This window comes from Schistosoma mansoni, chromosome 1, assembly GCF_000237925.1.
Source record: "Schistosoma mansoni strain Puerto Rico chromosome 1, complete genome".
Taxonomy (NCBI): domain Eukaryota; kingdom Metazoa; phylum Platyhelminthes; class Trematoda; order Strigeidida; family Schistosomatidae; genus Schistosoma; species Schistosoma mansoni.
Genome location: NC_031495.1, coordinates 24,355,237 through 24,376,531, shown reverse-complemented (window position 1 = coordinate 24,376,531; position 21,295 = coordinate 24,355,237). Strand labels below are relative to the sequence as shown.

The 21,295-nt window shown below is 40.1% G+C and overlaps 1 protein-coding gene across 1 annotated transcript in view; it reads right to left on the bottom strand.

The window, feature by feature from the left end:
• Nucleotides 1–17: 17 nt before the first annotated feature.
• Nucleotides 18–21,295, bottom strand: part of Smp_125810 (putative zinc finger protein) — a gene marked incomplete at both ends in the record, with an annotated part of 24,649 nt that continues 3,371 nt past the window's right edge. Inside the window, 2 exons of the mRNA XM_018793761.1 lie at nucleotides 18–96; nucleotides 19,763–19,923. Coding sequence (XP_018648241.1) covers nucleotides 18–96; nucleotides 19,763–19,923 — 240 coding nt within the window. The remainder of the gene's footprint in view (nucleotides 97–19,762; nucleotides 19,924–21,295) is intronic.

Here is a 21,295-nt window from a genome sequence, read left to right as displayed (position 1 = left end):
CAGGCAGAAAATATTACCTACATTAATTCTTGACGGTGATAGTCAAAAAGTTTGAGCACTTCTGTAATGGCTGCTTTAATAATATGCTGAAATTCGCTACGTACTGAAAGTATATAACAAGTATGATAGAAAATAACTGTAATCTACACACCCATTAAATTATGCGAACAGAGGATAAAGGAGAGGGACTGAGAATTATCAGCTGGAATACCCAAAAGAATGTAGACGAAAACAAATAAACAAAAACATAACCGCGATATCGAACTACTAACAGCGTCGGTTCGTACGAAAATAAGAAAAGATATACAAAAAATGTGAATGGGTTGGTTAAACACCAAACTAGAAAATATCTTTAGATGTTAGTAGTATTTGAAGCTCTAAAAAATTTAAATCTCTTGCAGGATGTGAGTACGCTAATTAGTTAGCGAACACATACATATTTGTGTACCCAGTTAGATAAACTGTGGTGAGGTTGACGGTGGTACATGGCACTTGCTTCCAAACGCCCTGGTACGGCGGAGGGTGGAGAGTCTGCTTTTCCTCTATAAATACACTTACATGGCCACGCGTAAACAACCACTGTCAGGGAAGTCCTACTCACTGCCTTCTCGTGGCGGGTGTGTTCTTTACGAAATTGAGAGGACGAAGAGCGAATGTCCGGCGCGTTAACCGAGTTGGCGGATTCGCCTAGGGGAGTGAGAAAACCCTGATTCCAAACCATTGGTGCACATGGGCTCCAGGATCCTCAGAAAGCTAATGGCGTACGAGCCTACTATTGATCGCCGGCTACCATGGGACTGCATCTCTTTACGTTGCTGCGCTGCTTTATGCATTAGACCTTTACGTCAAAGACTTCGGGTGTGGCCCCCTAAGAAAACCACCTGTTTCGGCACCTGAGCAGTATCACAGCCCCCATATAAATCAATGATAACTACGACTGGAAAAATTTCTCTTGCCTCAACGCTGGCTCAGACAAATCTTATTTACAATTATATGATAACATTCGTTTTTGTTTTTTTATACTACGTCATTTGTATATTCTCCTTTACTCTCGTTTTCCATATTTTATTTTAACCCTGTTCTATCTAAACGATATCAAGTCAATGACTGGTCGGAAGGTGAATGCTACCACCGAATACGAATACTGAACCAGTCTTTCTGAGACCACGTATACCATTCAAACTGACTTCCTTCAACGTTTACACAATAATGCAGACCGGACAACAGATGGGGAGAGGGGACTCCCTCCACTCTCCGCCGTATCAAGGCGTTTGGGGGTTAAAGCGTGATCAGAGTCTAAACATGTATTCCAGTACGAGCGACAATCTTCTGTTGAGCCTCTCCAACGATGACTGATGGCAATATGGTCTATTTGAGTTCATCGTTGGTTTGGTGCAGGTGGTCGCCATGTTAGGCGATGTCTCTCCTTATGCTTAAAATTAGTGCTTGCTAAAAGTAAACGATTGTCTGAGCATAGTTGCAACAGACGATCACCATTATCTGTTTGTTGAGCCTGGATACTAAAATACCCACCTAAATGTCTTTCTGTTTGATTTAAGCTACCTAATTTGACATTAAAGTCACCCACTACGAGCACTATGTCTGAGCGCTTAGCTTTCTGAAGAAGCTCAGAGAGTTTTCTGTAAAAAGTCATCTTTCACTTCATCATGGCTGCAGTCAGTGGGAGAGTAGGCAGAAATGACGAAAAGGCAACGACGTGTGTCCCTATCCTTCCGAGTTCTTACGGAGCCATTTAGCCGGACAGCACACAGGCGACTGTTAACGGGGATCCATTCTAGTAGTGCTTGTTCTGCCCTCGTCCTAAGTGCTATGCCTACACCTGCAAGTCCAGGAGAACTAGCCATCAGGTCGCCAGATACCCGGAGGCTGTATCTCATCGGCTCTCCATTTTGGTGAGGTGAGATCAAGTGAATGACCGCACTAAGATCTTGTATGCGTGTTTCGGAGGCACGGCATACATCAATGGTACGAGATTCTAGGGTTTTAGCTAAGGAGGCCTGTTGACCGATTTGACTTAAAGTACGTACGTTGAAGGCTCCAATGTGTAGTTTGGAGCGAGGTTTTAGTAGACCTGGGACAGTGTTTCGCGCACTAGAATCGTTGGCCATGGTGAAACTTGAGGAGGAAACCGGAAGAGGAAGTTTAGTGTTGAAAGTCAAGGTAGAAGGAATAGTAGGAATTGAAGAAGGAGATTGATTATGAATACAGTGATGTTGAGTGCTGTTAGAGGTATGAGGGCAGTTATCACTTCCCGGTTGCCCACACCGTGGAAGGGTTCTTCTAGAGGTACCTGAAAAAGAAATCGGATTAGAAGTGGTCTTAGTGGCCTGAGAGCGTGACTGCGGTGCCCAAGGGACAACTGTTGGAGGTCGGTCACACACGACCTTTTTGTGTTAGCTCTGTACTTGTTGAGACCTTACCGACTGAGACGAATATCCGTGGGACAAGGTGAGCTGTGTATTTTAGGGTCGACCTTTTCTAACCCCACCACTCCTCGTGGGAAGGTGGCGTCGATGTTATGCTGGTTGTCTGAAGGAAACACCTTACTGTCGTCACACCTCTGTACAGTCAGCAGTACGACTTCACCTTCGGACCTTGGGTTTGCTGCTTTTAGTCTTACCGCTCTTCAACCAACCTGTCTGGCGTGGTAGGACCTTGAGGAACGATTGTTTCAGCCAGTATAGTTCGATTGGTTCATCACGATAGGCAAGCCCGACCACCACGTCAAGGTAGCAGTGACGGTCGGGCATTCAGTGTCTGCAGGTATGACATGTCCGTTGCACCTTCGAAGTGCAAAGTACTTTCACAAGACTAGCAGGACCCTGATCCTGCACTCACTGTTGCTAATGAGCAGATAGACTTATGCCAACCTGGGCAATCATTGGCACCTTCGTGATGTTAGTCTGGAATACAGGAAAAGTTAAGGCATATCAAGGGCGAAATCCTTAGCAAGTAATTTGAAGACCACGACTTCGTTATCTCTGATATTTTTTTGAAGAAGGAATAAGCTCAGTTTAGCTAATTTCACGTAACACAAAAGCTTAGAGATCCTAGGTATCAAGTCGGATGTAGTCCTTTGAATATTTTCCGACAGCTTAGACTAAGCGCTTTTAACCAATGCTCAAGTTCCGGTGGAGTGAAGACTGTAAATAATATCATAAATCTTTTGACATTTAGGTGGCTGAAAGATCTAAATATTAATCAACCGGTTTTAAAACATCTAATAGCTACTCCATGGCAATTTGCAGTGATCTTCAAGCCTAAATGATAACCACTGAATGTCAATGTCTTTGAAAGAGTGATTCATCGTTATTAACTGAGTATCTATCTATACCTTGGTGGTCAATATAGAGCAAAACTTACTTAAAGGCATTTACTGTGTTATAAAGTGCCGGAACATTCTGCTAGTTTCTAAAGATCTTTCTGAAGATAAACTACTCCTTGCACTTTTTATTGGTCTGCATATCTTGATGTTGTAAGCATATAACAAGACCGATGATCGCAGGAAACTAGGCAGATTATCTGCATATAATATACTGATGGACCCAATATTGTCTTGAAAAACTCCCTCAGAAAACTTTACTGGAAGACGAGAAAGCCAAATGCGAATTCCAGAAACAACTGAGTTCACATCTAGGCAGTTCTGTAAACGAGGCTGACCCAGATGCTGCTTGGAAAGACATACGAACAGCTGTGGAAACAGCAGTCACATCTATTAGTCATTTAAACCATAGGGCTCCAAAAAACCAGTGGATTTCCTCTAAGTCTATTTCACTGATGGATTCGCGTAAACTCATCCCATCAGGCTCTGAACACGACGAAGAGCGTAAACAAATTAGATCTAGGTTAACTAAAAGTCTAAGGAACGATCGTGAGCAGTGGTGGGCAACGAAAGCAAAAGAGATGGAAAAGGCAGCGGCTGTAGGCAACACCAGGCAACTATTCAGACTAATAAAAGAAACCGGAATTAACAAGTCAAGTGTAAGTGAGACAATCTCGGAAAAAGACGGAACCCTTATCTGCTCTCAACCTAAACGTTTAGAACGATGGGCGGAACACTTTAAGGAGCAGTTTAGCTGGCCTTCAGCTACTGCACAACTACCCACTATTCCTAGAAAACCTGAATGGAACATTGAGGTAGGCCCCCCGACCCTCCTTGAAGTTCAAAAGGCTATAGGTAATCTGAAACGAGGAAAAGCAGCTGGTCCTGATGGCTTGGCTCCAGAGGTCTTTAAATATGGTGGTCCAATTTTAGCGATTAGGTTGACTAATATTCTGGCTAAAATCTGGGAGACGGATGTAATCCCATCCGACTGGTCACAATCACTGATTGTCCCAATATATAAAAAGGGGTCAAAATCATCCTGTGATAACCATAGAGGGATTAGTCTGACTAACATAGCATCTAAAATACTAGCCTCAATAATTATCGGGCGCCTAACTAAGACTCGTGAACTGCAAACACGAGAAAATCAGGCTGGCTTCAGACCTGGTCGTGGCTGTATCGACCACATATTCACCATTCGTCAGGTTTTAGAGCACAGACATGTTTATCGGCGTCTGACAATGATAGTTTTTCTTGACTTGAAAGCAGCATTTGACTCTGTAGACCGAGAGGTTCTGTGGCAGTGTCTGTCATTAAAAGGTGTACCTGAGAAGTACATAAACCTTGTGAAGGCTCTTTACTCGAACACTATTAGTCGAGTAAGAGCTTATGGCGAACTGTCATCTGATTTTACAACCTCAAGTGGTGTCCGTCAAGGCTGTCCACTATCCCCATTTTTGTTTAACTTCATCATAGACCTGTTGCTGCAAATAACACTCTCTTCGACTGAATCTACAGGAATTGATCTCCTACCAGGGGGACCACTAAGCGACTTAGAATACGCAGATGACATAGTCCTGTTTGGTGAAGACGCTGGCAAAATGCAGAGTCTGTTGGAACTCAGTAATAATGCCAGGATGTTTGGGATGTGTTTCTCCCCATCCAAATGTAAATTGTTACTCCAGGACTGGCCTGCGTCAACACCTGAACTAAGGATAGGGAGTGAAGTAGTCGAACGCGTCGACAACTTCACTTATCTTGAAAGTCTGATCAGCCCTAATGGGTTGGTGTCTGACGAAATCTCTGCACGGATTCAAAAAGCTCGTTTGGCTTTTGCCAACTTACGTCACCTATGGCGTAGACGAGATATCCGTCTATCAATTAAGGGACGAGTATACTGCGCATCAGTTCGTTCTGTTCTACTTTACGGCTGTAAAACATGGCCATTAAGAGTAGAAGATACTCGTAGGTTACTAGTATTTGACCACAGATGCCTTAGAAATATTGCTCGCATCTGCTGGGATAACCGGGTAAGTAATAGTGAGGTTAGACGCAGGGTATTAGGGAACGATGGTAAATCAGTTGATGAGGTGATGAATCTTCATCGACTGAGATGGTTGGGCCATGTGTTACGTATGCCTGAACACCGATTACCACGACGCGCTATGATGACTAGTATTGGGGACGGTTGGAAGAGAGTTAGGGGCGGCCAAACCAAAACATGGCATCAGTGTTTGAAGTCACTAACTTCTAGCCTGAGCCATGTTGGCAGATGCAGACTACCTGGTTGGGGTCCGCGTGACTATCGTAACCAATGGTTGGAGACTCTAGGTGACATGGCTCAGAATCGATCACAATGGCGTAGGTGTATACACTCTTTATCTTCCCTTAAACCTTGAGACTAAAATTGCTTCATATCTCTCTTCCTTCCTGTACTATATCCTTATATACAACCTATAATTTATATACTACTACCAACACCGAATTAACTACTATGAATCCGGTGTTGATCTTGTTGTGCTAACGAGGTATGGCAACTTGGACCGATGCATATATGTGCCTGGTCCTACGTTGTAGCTGACTGACTGACGGTCATAAAACTGGGAACTAACTACTTATTGTCTGTTTGTGACTGGCTAAAAAGCCATTTATCTAAAGAAGTAGATTCAAATATGATATGTTCAAAACTATGAATTTACTGGATGGTAGGAAAAAGGAATTTCTGGTCGTCATTCTTGACGACCTAAGCGATATGCAACGACATTTCCACAGAAGTATATGAACGAATCAACCAGACATAGGCCGAAAACTAGTTATTTCATTATAGCTGAAGCTAGCTCGTGAAAACCCCAATAATTCATACACAACTTCATCGTTCTTGTGGTACATGTCAATTTATCATGATCGTAATATTTTCCAGAAACCAATTCGTAACTATATTAGTAAATCGTCCCAATATCCCGATTTCAGTGAGTGCTATCGGATTTAGGGAAGTTATTGGTAAGCCGAATTAGGAAAGTTTGGGGAAATGCGAGTAAAACCTCATAATTTCCCCTAATCTGGAGGTTTTCCCCGAAATTTCAAGTTATTTTGGGCAAATCTTTATAACTTTTGAGGTAATCTTGGGTTTCTTCCAAGACTTCCCCGGATTTTGACGAAAGCTTCTATTTCTTTCCATGACTTTGAAAAAACCCTGAAATTTCCCCAGATCTGCCGACTGAGGACGGATGAAATTTAGTTCGAGGCCGTCGATGTACTTTGCTTTGAGCTAAATCTTAACTATTCATTATCAATGATACTTAAATGCTGCAAAAAACATTGATACTGCTTCATTGATCCTCACTCGCTCGTACTTATGCTATACATTTACCTTTAGCACTAACGAAGTTACGTAAAGGCCGAAAATTGCGGGTGTATACTGTAGTGCAAATTACCATGTAAAAGTAACAACATATTGTTCGCTTTCTGGGTTCAGAAAAATAAGAATGAGATCACACTTTCAGTTGCCACATTGTTCCCACTTTTCTTATGAGCCGCTCAATCTTCTTTCAAATATATTAACCTACTTCTAAATATCCTTAAGCCTCCAAATTCAAGCTTTGTTAGGCATATATAACAGAGATTTTTCTCTTTGGGATTAAGGTGGTTCAGATGGTTTTGGACGTAATGGAAGAAGCTTTCGCCTAACGGGATCCCGTATCTAGTAGCAGTCGGTCACCAACACCTCCGGGCAGAGACCTAGGAATATTATCGATAAAATAGGAAAAGGAAAAAAAGATAAATCATAGTAAGATACTATCCTTAGTCCTTAAGAATATGCCAAGTTTTCTTTTGAAGGACTCCTGGTAAGTAGCTTGGACTAGTCCAACCGGTAGCGAATTCCAGCACTTGACAGCTTTTAAGGAGTAGAAGCTGAGTCCACAGTTCGTTCTGCTGTGTTAAGTCTCCAGTTTCTGGGTGTTACCCTTAAGGCTTGTGTTGGAACTAGGCCTAGGTAGGTGTTTAAGGGGATGTCGATTAGTGTTTAGGATGTTATAAGTCGTTAGAAGTTCACCTCTAATAAGTGAATATTCAGTGATTGGACGTGCTCATCATAAGACTTGAATTTGTGTCCCCGAACTGACTTCGTGGCTCACCATTGGATACGTTCCGGAGTGTCCTTATCCTTTTGTAGTGAGGGAGGAAATACTATGTTTTTGTACTCTAAACGGGGACAAATAAAACCCTCGAAGATTACATGGAAAGTTCTTCCGTCAAACTGGACAAAAATGAGCTTCAATGTTATCACTGCAAAGTTCGATCGCAAGGTATTTTTGTCGCAGTTAGCGTAAGACTTCAGGCACTCTTAGATCTTTTTCAACTTGGGATACCTGTAGAGTGGAGTTGCCTTGGTTGTAGTTTTAGACCACACTATACACTCCATAGCCTGAGAGAAATTGGGGTTAACACTGACTCCAAAATATCAATATTTTAGATATGAATCGAGCCGAATAATTAAAGGCGATTTGATACCTAATCGTATGGGCTTATCAGTTTCAGTTTGGAAAGGACAGGAGGCTTGATGGTCTGTGTTAGTCCTGGCAATGATGGTCTCTCAGTTGATCCAACTTTATTTTGAGAGAGTCGACGGATAAAGCCTCAACCACGTGCTGAGGTAATGAATTCCATTCGTTGATGATTCGATGGGAAAGTCCATAGTCAGCTGACAAGTAATTCGTTCTGGACCTATGAATCTTAATGGAGTGTCCTCGCAAATTTTCTGTTTTGGAAGATGTTATTATTTTTTTGCTAATAAACGACCCAGCTACTTCTATTGTTTAGTATTATTTTACAATGACACTCGACAAGACTTAAAAAATCAGGACACGTTAAGTAGGGACGAAATTGTATTCAAATAACAAGGGTAGGTGAACAGTAATCAATGGTTAGAAAAACGTTCATATATTTATAGTATATGCATAATAAGCTTCTAGATGCTTCTCCAATAATCTGCCAGAGCTGATGGTTTAGAATAAGCCAATCAGCGTGCTCCGTCACGATCATGCACATAACATGCCTTAATCCGTTTTATTTCCCGCTAACAGAAGACAAGAAAAATGAGTGCACATCAGGTGCGAATTTATCACTAAGCAATTTGAAAACTGTAATCAAGTCGCCTCTGATTCTTCGTATGACAGCGGTAATAGGTTTAGCTTGGTCAGTCTTGTATCAAACGGGAGCTTCGCTGTTCCGTAAATCAGCTTAGTTGCTGTTATCTGAACCCATTCCAAGGGCTCACTGTCATTTTTTGGGAAGGGGCTAGTCGCTTGTATGCAATGCTCAAGTTTAGGACGCACGAACACTGTATACAAAGTCGAAAAATTTTTAGCGTCGATACGACTAAAAGCCCTACGTATGGACCATAAAATTCTAAAACCTTTGGAGGCTATTGCATGGCAGTGTTCAGTAGTCTTTAAGTCTTGGCTAACGATGACTCCTAAGTCAATATGTGTCTGGAAAATAGGTAGCTCAGTGTTATTCATCGTGTATGTATCTGTACCTTGATGACCAATATACATCACAATACACTTGGAAGTATTTATCGGCAATTGCCAGGTTTGGGATCATTCAGATAATTTCTCCAGGTCGTTTTGGAGTTCTAAGCTATCACCCTTACTTTGTATCGCTCTCCATATCTTGACATTGTCAGCATAGAGCAAGACTGATGACGATAGTAGACGAGGGAGGTCGTTTACGTACAAGAGGAATAACACTGGCCCCAAAACTGTACCCTGAGGGACTCCACTAAACACAGTTTCTCAGCTAGACAACTTGGCGTTCACCCGTACTCTTTATTGTCACCCAACTAGTAAGTCTTTTATCCACATCAATAGATGGTCTCCAATCCCGACATTTCCTAGCTTATATAACAGCCAGTTGTGCGGAACTTTGTCGAAAGCTTTGCTGAAGCCGATGCAAGCTACGTCTATAGGTAACTTTTGGTCCTTAAGAGCGCACCAACATTCATGAGCGACTAATAAGTGGACATAGAAAACGTCATTCCTGTCTCAGAAACATGGTTAACATCAGAAGTGTATGATAGTGAAATTCAGTTGACTGATTCTACTTACCCAGTAGGGCTGATACAGTAAACCGTAGTGGATGTGTGGTTGTCCTGTACACAAAAAGTACCTTAACCACATGAGCTGCCGAGACAATGGCACATGATTCAGAGACATGTGAACTTGTGAGTTGTAGTTTGAAATGTAAACGGCGAGATATTGAATTAGTTGTAGTCCACCACAGTGCAGGATTTGTAGTAGATGACATCCTTCCAAGCAATATTAAGTCCTGGTGTAATAGGGGTAAAATCCATATAGTAGGCTACTTTGATGCACCGTATATAAACTGGGTAAACTTAGAAAAATGGTCATCAACAACATCATTTGATTGCAAATCGTTAGACACCACAATTGCCATATCTTTATTCCAGAACATTAGAGATCTCACCAGATAGGACCTACAAAGCTCCTCGTCTCTCTTGGATCTAATCGTTCACACATGGAGATGATGTCAGTCGGATAAATTTCCTCTCACCCTTAGAGGGCAGTGATCATGCAGTCATCTTATTCAAGTTCATGGTTGAGGTGGCCTGTCAAGCAGTTGGACCGGCCCGTCCGAACATATGGAAGACAAACATGAAAGCAATCAACTCTGCAGCCTCGGCTGAAAACTGAATAATTGACTCAGAGGCATCAGTAGAATAGGCATGGACTCATTTCCGATAGTTATACAATCGAGTGACCCGAAATTTTATACCCTGGGCAGTTCCAAAGAAGGAGAAGCATGGCAATCCGTGGGTAGACTGGGATATTGAACGTTTACTCAGACGAAAAAAGAAATGTTGGAACATTGCCATCAGCCTTGATGCAGCAAGTACGATGGAACACTTCAGATAGGTGAGAAATAAGTGCATAATTACAATTCGGTGAGCTCAGTGAAAATAAGAAATGCAGTCGGCCCAATCTTTAATTAAATACCTTTTGAACGCGCGCTTTTCGAACGGGAAGTTTAGTCCTAACGTGATTTACATTTCTCAAACTTTTACTGTGTTCTTACGCAACAAAAGTATCATTTCCGATATAAAGAATGTATTCTGAGCTATACGTTCAGTAGATTACTTCTTTTTTCGTGTTTCACTCAACCTAATAGTTAACTGAGGTTTTGCCTCAGCTCACTATCGGTTTTTTTACAGTTTTCACGTAAAGACTAGCTTTTAGCTTATCGTTAACCGTTTTTATTCACTTTTGCCAGTTTTTGTGTACTGTGTGTTTTTTTTAACGGTCCTGTATTTGCTGCTTGTATTTTTAAGACAGTCTGAATTATTAGCCATGAAAAATTCATGCAAAAGACCTGGTTGCCGTTTCGCTGTTACATCTGGCATGCGATGTGACAACTGCAAAGGTTGGTTCCACGAAGCGTGTACAGATCCAACAGCAGCAACCTATAGCAGACTCAGCAAGTCTGATCGTAGGTGGATATGTGTTACGTGCAACACTGATACCGTAGTTATGCTGGGTACCATCATTACTTTACTAACAGGTCTGAGAGACAAGTTGTCTAAGAATTTGGTAAATGACAGTATCGTGACGGGTAACAAAACTGGAACGCACAGGGCAAATAAGAAAAAGGATATTGATAGGTCGGCTATCGATGGTGCAGGTAAAAGCACGAGTGATGACGTGCTGAAACTCAGCACTATCTTATCATCGACGGTGATCGACTCCCTCAGTAAACTTGGGTCCCCCGGGGAAGAGTCCTTGAACGAGACAGTGGTTCCCAAAAACCCTGGGGGTGGTCGGACACATGTTGAGAGGAGTAAAAACGCCCAAGCATCCCCGCCGAAGCTGAACATCTTAGGTACCGTGCGGAAATCAACTGGTGACTTGGCCGCACATTCTACCCCTAAGACTGTCCGCCCGGTCATCACTGAGCCCAGGAATCGAAAGTGCGCTTCGACATCCAAACAACAAGGTACCAAACCTAGACGCCCTGGAAAACCTGGGAAATCAATTACGGTTCGTAACGACTCTGTCATAATCATGAACCTTATTGACAACCCCGACCTTCCTCTCAGTTTGCAGGACAAAAACGACAGGATGCTCTGGGGAGAATTAATCAAGAGGCTGGAACTCCCTAGAATAGAGCCTTTGACCGTCACACGGCTCACTCGGGGGAAGGACTCTAACCACCTAAACCACCCGAGGCTGCTTCGTGTTACACTTAAGAATGCCTCCGACGTAGAGGACGTCCTGCTAGCCAGTCACTTACTGAGGTCCGATGGGAACGTAAGAATACTGCCCGATATACCGTGTTCTGAACGAAATCTCATCCGGAACATCCCTAAGGAATCTCGCGAGGCGTTTTTCCGTGGGAAAAATATCATTGTGCAAGGTGTACCGGAAAATATGGACCCAACTCAAGCAAACTGATATTCGGGAATGGAAATTCATTAAGCATTCTTTAAAACTCAAAAACATACTGACCTAACAGGTGATGCGACTAGCCAAGACAGATGGTGACTCTAGACCCCGGCTATTGAAGATAACCTTCTCCTCCTCCCACATGGCGGCTGCAACTCTGGAAGCATTTCGTGCCAATAGACGTCGGTTGCCAACTGGCATCCATATGCATCCGGATAGGCCCCATGACAGCAGGATCAAGCACAAACGAAAGCTGGAGCTGACAGTTCCACTCGCGGACTGTCTTGATCATGAAAAAACGTGTAAAGGACAGGGACTACCAACTCGGTAAACATTGTATAGGTAGGCTACCTGTCCACTCACGCACGGTCCATATAGACACACAGGAAGAAGCTCACGCGTTCCAAATTGAAAGCATAAACTGCTTATACGCGAACACCGCGAGTTTGCCAAACAAAATGGATGAGCTACGTGAACTTAGCAACGCTAATCATGCTCATTTGATAGGAATATCCGAAACTTGGATATCGTCTCAGTTTACGGACCAGGAGTTAGCAATATCTGGAATGTCTTTATTTCTCAACGATAGGGAAATTGGAATGGGGGGTGAGGTAGCATTATACATACGGTCATGCCTGGAGGCGCACCTGTTAGGTCGGCTTACAATAAACTCTATCAGAGCCTCCAGAGAGGCTCGTAAAGAGCTCAACCAATCAGCGATTAGTTAGAAGCTATGCTACTAAAATGCTACTAAAATAACAAGGTCCTGATTGGCTGTTAACATACTGTTACTATGGGATCTCAAGGTCTTTTAGTTACTATAAAACCCCTGTTTTTCTGTACATAATTGAACCTTGTAGTAAAGCGATTTCTCTGTTACTCGTGTCTTCTTACTGGTCTTTCAAGTCGCTGAGTAGTGCTAGCCTGGGGTTATCCGAATAGCTGGGATCCGAATAAAGCGTTCAACCTACGAGACATAACAGCACCAACTTCACAACCAAGAGTTTCTCAATCTTGATGAGTCAGTATGGTGCTCAGTAAGATTGTCTACCACCTCGAGGTGTCTAGTTGGGGTCATCTACAGGAAGCTCACTGCCGACATCGAGTATGACAATCGTCTGCTGGAAGGATTAACTCGCTCTACGCGTCTTGGATTCTCTCATATCCTGATTCTAGGGGGCTTCAATCTTCCTAGAATCAACTTCGTGGAACATACATACATTGGAGGTGACAACTCTACTGAAGCTCTGTTCTTCAACCTCATCAGTGACCTGGGATTATTCGAAAACGTGAAGTCGGCAACTCGTTGGAGAAACAGTCAGACGCCGTCACGCTTAGACTGGGTATTCACAAATGAGGAATTCCTAGTTGACGACCTCTCAATCCTGGCTCCCCTGAGGAAAAGTGATCACGCCGTCCTATCCTTCAGTTTTGTCAGCAAAACTGAGCTAAGATATCCCACTAGCAACAGGCGCTGGAATTTCAAACGGTTGAATGTGTTAGCTTCACACGACTATCTACAACAGGTGGATTGGGATGTTCACCCTCAACTTGAAGTGGATGCTCATTGGGATTTTTTTTACTGCACACAATCTTATTTGCTACTGAGCATTCAGTTCCTCAAATGGTCCCAAAAAGCTACAAACAACCTACAATCATCAAGAACCGCACTCTTCGTTTACTAAGCCGCAAAAGGCACTGTCGGACTGAATATAAACGAACCGGAAATAACGGCAATACAAACATATAAGGAACTTATATTCAAAAGCAATAAGAGAAGACAGGCTTCAGTACCATACCAAGCTTATCGATAAATTCGTCTACAATCCGAAAGGCTTATTCAGTTACGCAGCTTCTCTTGGACAAGGAAAAACTGGAGTTTCCCAACTGCTAGGTCCTAATGGCCCAACCAATAACGACGGTGATGCCGCTAACGTTTTGACTGAACGATACTCTCAGACATTCCAGCCGACCCACATCAACTATACTGACGAAAGCTTCACCTGCACCTGTACAGGACTTTCCGAAGTAGACCTGAATGCTGACCTGGTGCTCCGTAAACTGCAGAACCTAAAAAAAGACACTTCTCCTGGTCCGGACATGGTTCATTCTGCTGTATTGATGGGAGCAGCTTCAATCCTGGCATCACTACTTAGCGTGATGTTTACACACTCGCTAAGCAGAGGCAAACTACCAGAAATTTGGAAGCTGGCCAACATCACACCAATTTTCAAAGGAGGTCGACGCAGTGAACCCTCAAGCTATCGACCAATGGCCCTTCTCTCCATACCTTCTAAAATTATGGAATCTCTGATATACGACGGTATGCAAGAATACTTATCATCCTTAAAGTTCTTCTCACCTCAACAGCATGGTTTCAGAAAAGGTCATTCTTGTATGACCAACCTGCTGACTGCGGTGGATAGATGGACAACCATCCTTGATCGCAAGGGGAAGGTTGACGTCATCTACCTGGATTTCTCAAAAGCTTTTGGTAGGGTCAACCACGTATGTCTTATCAAGAAGCTTGGACGATTGGGTATAAAACCCCCTTTGATTGACTGGCTCTCTTCATATTTAGAAAACCGACACTTTAAGGTCAGGGTTAACTTCACTCTCTCTCAGGCTAGTGAATGTCCTAGTGGGGTCCTCCAGAGTTCAATACTAGGACCTCTTCTCTTCTTGATTTACATTAATGATCTTCCTCAACAAGTTTCATCTGACTCATTGCTTTTTGCTGATGATGTGAAACTTTGGAGAGAGATACGTAACCAAAAGGATATACTAGTACTTCAGGAGGATCTGACCCGATTTCAAAGTTGGGCAGACGACAACGGAGTTACCTTCAACACTTCAAAGTACAAAGTAGTCCATCTGAGACATGTTGCAGACTATAGTTACAACTTAGGTAACTCCTCTCTAGAAGTTTCCCAAGTCGAAAAAGATTTAGGAGTGTTGGTACCCTACGACCTGAAGTCGTATGCGAACTGTGATAAAAACGCCTTTCAAGCAAACCTTGCACTGGTAACATTGAAGCGCATTTTTGGCCAGTTTGACGGTAGAACCTTCCACATAATCTTCAACAGTTTTATTCGTCCCCATTTAGAGTACGGAAACATAGTATTTCCTCCCTACCTTCAAAAGGATAAGGACAATCTGGGACGTATCCAACGTCGAGCCACGAAATCAGTTCGGGGACTCAAATTCAAACCTTACGAAGAGCGCCTCCAATCACTTAACCTTTACCCGTTAGAGTACAGGCGTCTTAGAGGTGACCTTCTTATGACTCACAGTATACTTAACACTTCTGGTCATCCCCTTAAACATCTTCTTAAGCTTAGTCACAACACTAACCTAAGAGGTAACATCCAGAAACTGGAGACCCAACATAGCAGAACAGACTGCAGACACAACTTCTACTCCGTAAGAGTTGTCAAATGCTGGAATTTGCTAGTCCAAGCTAGTCCAAGCCACTTCCCAGGAGTCCTTTAAGAAGAAACTTGACTTATTCCTAAGGACTAAGGATAACATATTATTATGATTTACCTAATTCATTTTTTTCTTCTTTTATCGTTAATATACCTAGGTTTTTGCCTGGAGGTATTGGTGATCCACTGCTACTAGACACGAAAGCCCGTTAAGCGAAAGCTTCTTCTATTCCGTCCTCAACCATTTGAACCATTTGAACAGACTATTCTCGTACATACATTAATGAGCAAAGACTCAGCATTGCATTCCTAACCTGATTATGGAAGTGAGTAGATCTGAAATGATAGAGGATGATCAAGAAAAGGCAGAAAAAGACAGCGAAATATTTCTGGACATTTTTCATCCAAGAGCCTCTTGTAGACGAAGAACTAGACCCAAAAACAAGGTCAAAAAACCGCCTGCTCACTGTGGACTTTGATCGAGACGATGTACATAAGGCTCTTAGGACTTCAGAGACGGAAAAGTCAACAGGACTGGATGAGCTATATCCTGAAATCCCGCGGCCAATTGCACAATATCACTGCTGCTCCATCGACTATGTTGTTCATTATGTCACTTAGTCAAGGTGAGTTCCATACTGAGTGGAAGGGTGCATTGTCACTTCATTACATAAAACAGGATCAGGACAACTCCTATCAAACTACAGACCTGTCAGCTTTACCAAGTGTCTTGATAAAATACTGAAAAGAGTGACCAAAAGGACCATAATGACATTTGTGGGAACCGAAAACTTTTAAAAAGCGAACAATACGGTTTTATAAAAGGTTTATCTTGCGCAACAAACCTCCTTATAACAAAAGAGAGGCGAAAAGATGACCTAGATAATGGGAAATCAATGGATGTTGTTTACATAGACTCCACCAAAGCATTTGATAAGGTGCCAACAAATAGACTGCTCTTGAAGCCGGAAAATCTGGGTATGGCCAAACTTCACCTAAAATGGCTTAAGGATTTCCTGGTAGGTCATAGACAGAAAGTAAGAACAAATTCCAAGTGCTCGTCCTGGAAACAAGTATTTATTGGAGTACTGCAAGGTCCTATTATAGGTCCTTTACTTTTTATACTTTATGTAAATGAACTTCCAAGTACAGTTGAGTCCTTGATGCTATTACACGCTGATGTAAACATCTGGCGAGAAATAACAGAAGACGCGGGTGCATAAGCATTTCAGGCGGACTTTTGGGCTGATAAAGACCTCATGAATATTTATTTGGAAAGATATTCACTATTGATACTGATCATGAAGCTTTAAAGCTCATTTATCATCTTGAAAAATCCTTAGCACGTTCCTCAACTGCTATGGTTCAACGATATAATATTGCTTCGAGTGCTTATGACTATACGGTTCAGCACAGGGGTAACAAACAACTTCAACATGTTGACTACGTTGCTTGGCAATCATTACAAGATAGACAGATCTCATTAGAGAAACTCGTAGATTCTTTCGATGTATAATCAATGCTATAAGGAACGGTTAGAATACTAATATGTAACATGGATTTCCTATTTTTTAGAGCAGGACGAGTTATCCAATGCTCCTGGTGGTATTTTGTGTTAAAATGGTCATGATGTTATTCCTCCTCCTGCTCTTGAAAATCTTTATGATGGACATTTAGGTGTTGGGAAAGTGAAATCCTCAGCTAGGCTAACATGTTGGTGGTTGGATATACATGTAGATATGTGTCGTTCAGAAGAACTCATATCTGTCGACATTACTAGCATGTAACACCAACCAGAAGAGGAATGTGTGGCAGCAGAAGGCTATGAAGGTCGACTTGAGTAAAACAGAAACGGAAATAGAAAGAAATTGTGACTTGGAAGAACCATACAGAATGTGAAGGACAAATGATGTAATTTTGCAAATGAAGTATTCAGTGTATGGTTCCCATATTTTACCAAGATATTCCTTAATTTTGTATTTAAAAATAAATTAATCATCCCCACGTGAGTTCTTAATCACAACAGTTGGATGAGTGCGCTTATATTCATTCACTTGATAGTCAGCGTTATAACATCACCAATGATGAATGTTTGCGGAATTCAATGTTAACATGTGACTTCAAAAAAAACTGATCATTATTTATGAAAAATATAAAATTTATTATTTTAATTCTCATTGTTACAAATATTATCTGACAAAATAAACGTTAAGGTATGGTAAAGAACATTATCTGATTTTAAAAAATGAAAAAAGAAAACTGCAAAAATAAACCAATCAAAGTTGGCTTATATAAAAAGAAAAGAAAAAAAATGACGTAAAATATTTGTCATCAAAGATTTTTCTTAAAAAAAAGTATGATGTAACAGTCCAAATAAAAATAGTGTTCATAGTTTACTTGTTGAAAATTTTCTAGATGCGTAAAAAAATAAGTGAACATTTTATTTTAGCGAATAAAAAGAAAAGTTAAACAAAACAAGATTTACAATCTACTCATTATTTATTATTCATAAAGTACGTTGACACATTATTATTATTCTTTTCTAGTTGTAAAAAGAGAATTATTATGTTAAATGTAGAAAGGTTTGTCTTGATATTATTAGTTTCATAATAAATGAGTGTATAATTCTTCATCTGCCGTTTTAACGCAAGCGCGTAATTCACAACCAGTACGATGTCGAATAAGACATGATTCATTCAAAAATGTTTTTTGACATAACTGACATCTTAATAATTCTAAACCATGATGACGTTGTTGATGTCGTTTTAATGAAGTTGAATAAAGAAATTTCGCGGAGCATAAATTACATGAATAAGGTTTTTCTTTTGTATGTATTCGTAAGTGTCGACTGTAGTTACTTGGTTGGATAAATTCTTTACCGCATGTTTGACAGCTATATTAAAAAAGATAATTATGGTTAAGAAATCATTATCAAAATGTAATGTTACCAAAAAATTAAGCCAAAAATACCGTACAACATTAAGGTCATAAATTGGCTGAAAGTGACGCTTAACAAAGCAGCTCTATGGAACGATATCCTGTGGAGCATAAATAATCACACATAATCATACACTACGTCCCATTGTATTACTAGGATGATATCTATGCCAAATGACTCATTCGTATTTCGGAAGCTAAACACTATCCTAACAAGATAGAAATGATAATTACCCACAAAAATGATTTTGTTTTCAACTTTATTAATCTATAAATAATAAATCGTGAACTAAACTGAGGGGTTCAAGTTTCAAATAATTTTGTTTCACAGGCTAGTATTTTCACAACCCACGAACCAACGCCACCTAGACAACTATTGAGAATTACGTGGCATTGGATGGGCGTTTCATCTCTATTCAAGATGTCTCAACAGTGCCTACCAAATATTCTACACGGTATAGATCTTAAGAGCTTCGGGTCTTGGTGGGAATACTAACTTGAATCTAGTGGGGCGGATTACGACTTCGTTATATAACAGTTGATGTGATGGATTAGTGAGTTTTAGTAAGAAGCTGTAACCTATGAAATAGTCTTACTCAAATGGATGTATTGAAAGAAGACAGAACTATATTGAAATTGACTTAAGTTGAAAATGTGAAAGATTGCAATTTGAATATATTGTATTTTCTACAAAGTACAATTGTCAAACTATTCATTAAAACATATAGGCAACGTTTAACGTGAATTATAATGTAGATTGTTCAATTTACTAAACAAAGTATCATCATATAATGATTTCGACTGGACGCTCACCATCACAAATAATAATGTCTTCGACTCTTCGAATAATATTTAACATTCATGTCAGCGATAGCCGTTTGTTTAGGGGTCCAAATAATAAATCTCATGTTACTAAGTATAAGAAAGTGACTTACGCATATTTATATCTTAGGCTGTTGATTAAAAATAGATTATCTCGTCATTAAATAAAGAGAAATAAATTAACATCATTATTTGAATGGAAGGGTCTACGATAATTTATGAAATGGAAACTGTACAATAACTGAAATGTTCTAGCATTGATTGGATAGATCTCAGCTTGTTTAATATGCTTCGATTAGCATTACCGATTAGACGAATTCGCCATTAGTTATTACTCAGTTAATGTCCAATAGGAGAATGACTGAGTTTGCGTCACTTTAATAGGAGCGCCTTAAACTGCAACGGTACTTAAAGCGGCCTCGAATCTCATCTAGAGCATTAGCTCTTTGAGAGTAAACATATAATCATCAGACAAGTGTCAACTAGTAAGAAACCTGACATCGGTCTCCACTTAAATAATATATTTGGATAAATCTACAAAAATATTTGGAAAGTTGGAAATTAGGTCATATGATCTATCTCTTGAAATGTAACTCATGGGATAAATTTGACTCAACTGAGAACGCCTTTTGAGTTGTATCACACAAGTTCAAATGATTAACTTGCTTTTCCTTTAATTATGAAATAATGCTCACAATATCAAGTTTTTTCAGTCAATAATCGACAGATTTATAATACTTAAACAATTTTAAACATGAAAAGTTTACCGAAACTGCATTTCTTTCGTATGCACCCTTCTGTGCATGCGAAAATTGCTTGCATTACTGAATTTCTTTGCACACAATTCACATTGATATGGTGTTTCACCTGTATGAATTCGTATGTGAGCATAAAATCCACTAACATGGCGAAATGCTTTTCCACACACCTAATGGAATAAGAACACATTAGTTGGTTAAAACCCTTGTTTTAAATACTGAGAGAAAATCATGTTTGAAATAAAAATGGGAACTAAGATCAATATTCTAGTGTATAATTTGTGCTACTTAATAACTAATTAATAGTTAACTATCGAAAACAGTATTTTTGCTTACTAGTATGGTGTGAATTAGAATTAAAAATTTTAAAAAATGTATGGTTTATCTCAATCTTCTAATGAGATTAATTCAAACGAATGGATTGCAAAATTATCGGGTTGTTCATGTAATAATCACCATAAGTTTCGCAATTATGAATTTTAGAAAGGCGAATTTTGAGAGCATTTCAAGTAAGAACAGGCTGAAAAATCTTTTCTCATACAAAAGTGATCATCAGCTGAACTGAATGGAAGCACAAATGTTAAAGAGTAAGTGAGTTAGGTGTCAGAATATCCTAAGGTTATCAGGTTTGGTCCCCTTTGTAATATTATAAGCGTATTAGAATTAAATGAACATTCAGGTAAATGCTTGTATATTAGCACCTTTTTTCTATGGTGAATAAAAGTAGTAATCCTGGTACAACCGTTAAGAATTAGATTGAAAATTAGTGTTCCTTTTCTCTACTTGATTAGTGAAATTCAATTAACTTTGAATCCACATTTATTGGTGGGTAAAATGGATTCTAACTGCTTGAAGATATTTAGGTTCGCTCTATTATTTCAAGTTCATTATATGCCAATTCATTAAAATCTATTTATTCCACATCTAGTGAACTTCATGTAATATTCAACTTAATCCAGTCGTATTTTCACAAACATTTCTTTGATTCCTTCTTCAAATAGATACTATCCCTTTCACAATTGACCCATTTTAGTAAAACATACAACAGACAACAATCTCACTACTAAGTTGATTTTCTCTAGTAGGTTAATAATACTAAGTGAAATTATGTAAGGTTTTGATGAAATTTTATGGAAAAGGATAGTACTTAAATAAAAAATTTAAGTGTCGGTAAATTGGTGTTAATCATAAGAAAATTCTATATTGAAAGCTCAGGGCTCCTGGAAATAATAGTTAAGGTGAACTACGTAGCTGTAAAACAACTTACTGTTATGTCTTGGTGAAGAATAAATTACGGATAAACTTCTGAGATCTATTAATGGATTTATATATATATATATTCCTATTGTATAACTGTTCAGTAACTAGATTATGTATATCTATATTCCTGTTACCATAAGCTTCATTTTGACCAATAAATTATTTTCACAGTTGAAATCATGAGTCAATTGAAGCTAGACCACCATCGAAAACCTGGAAGCACTGGACGGCCGTTTCGTCCTATTATGGGACTCCTCAGCAGTGCGCATCCACGAATCCGCT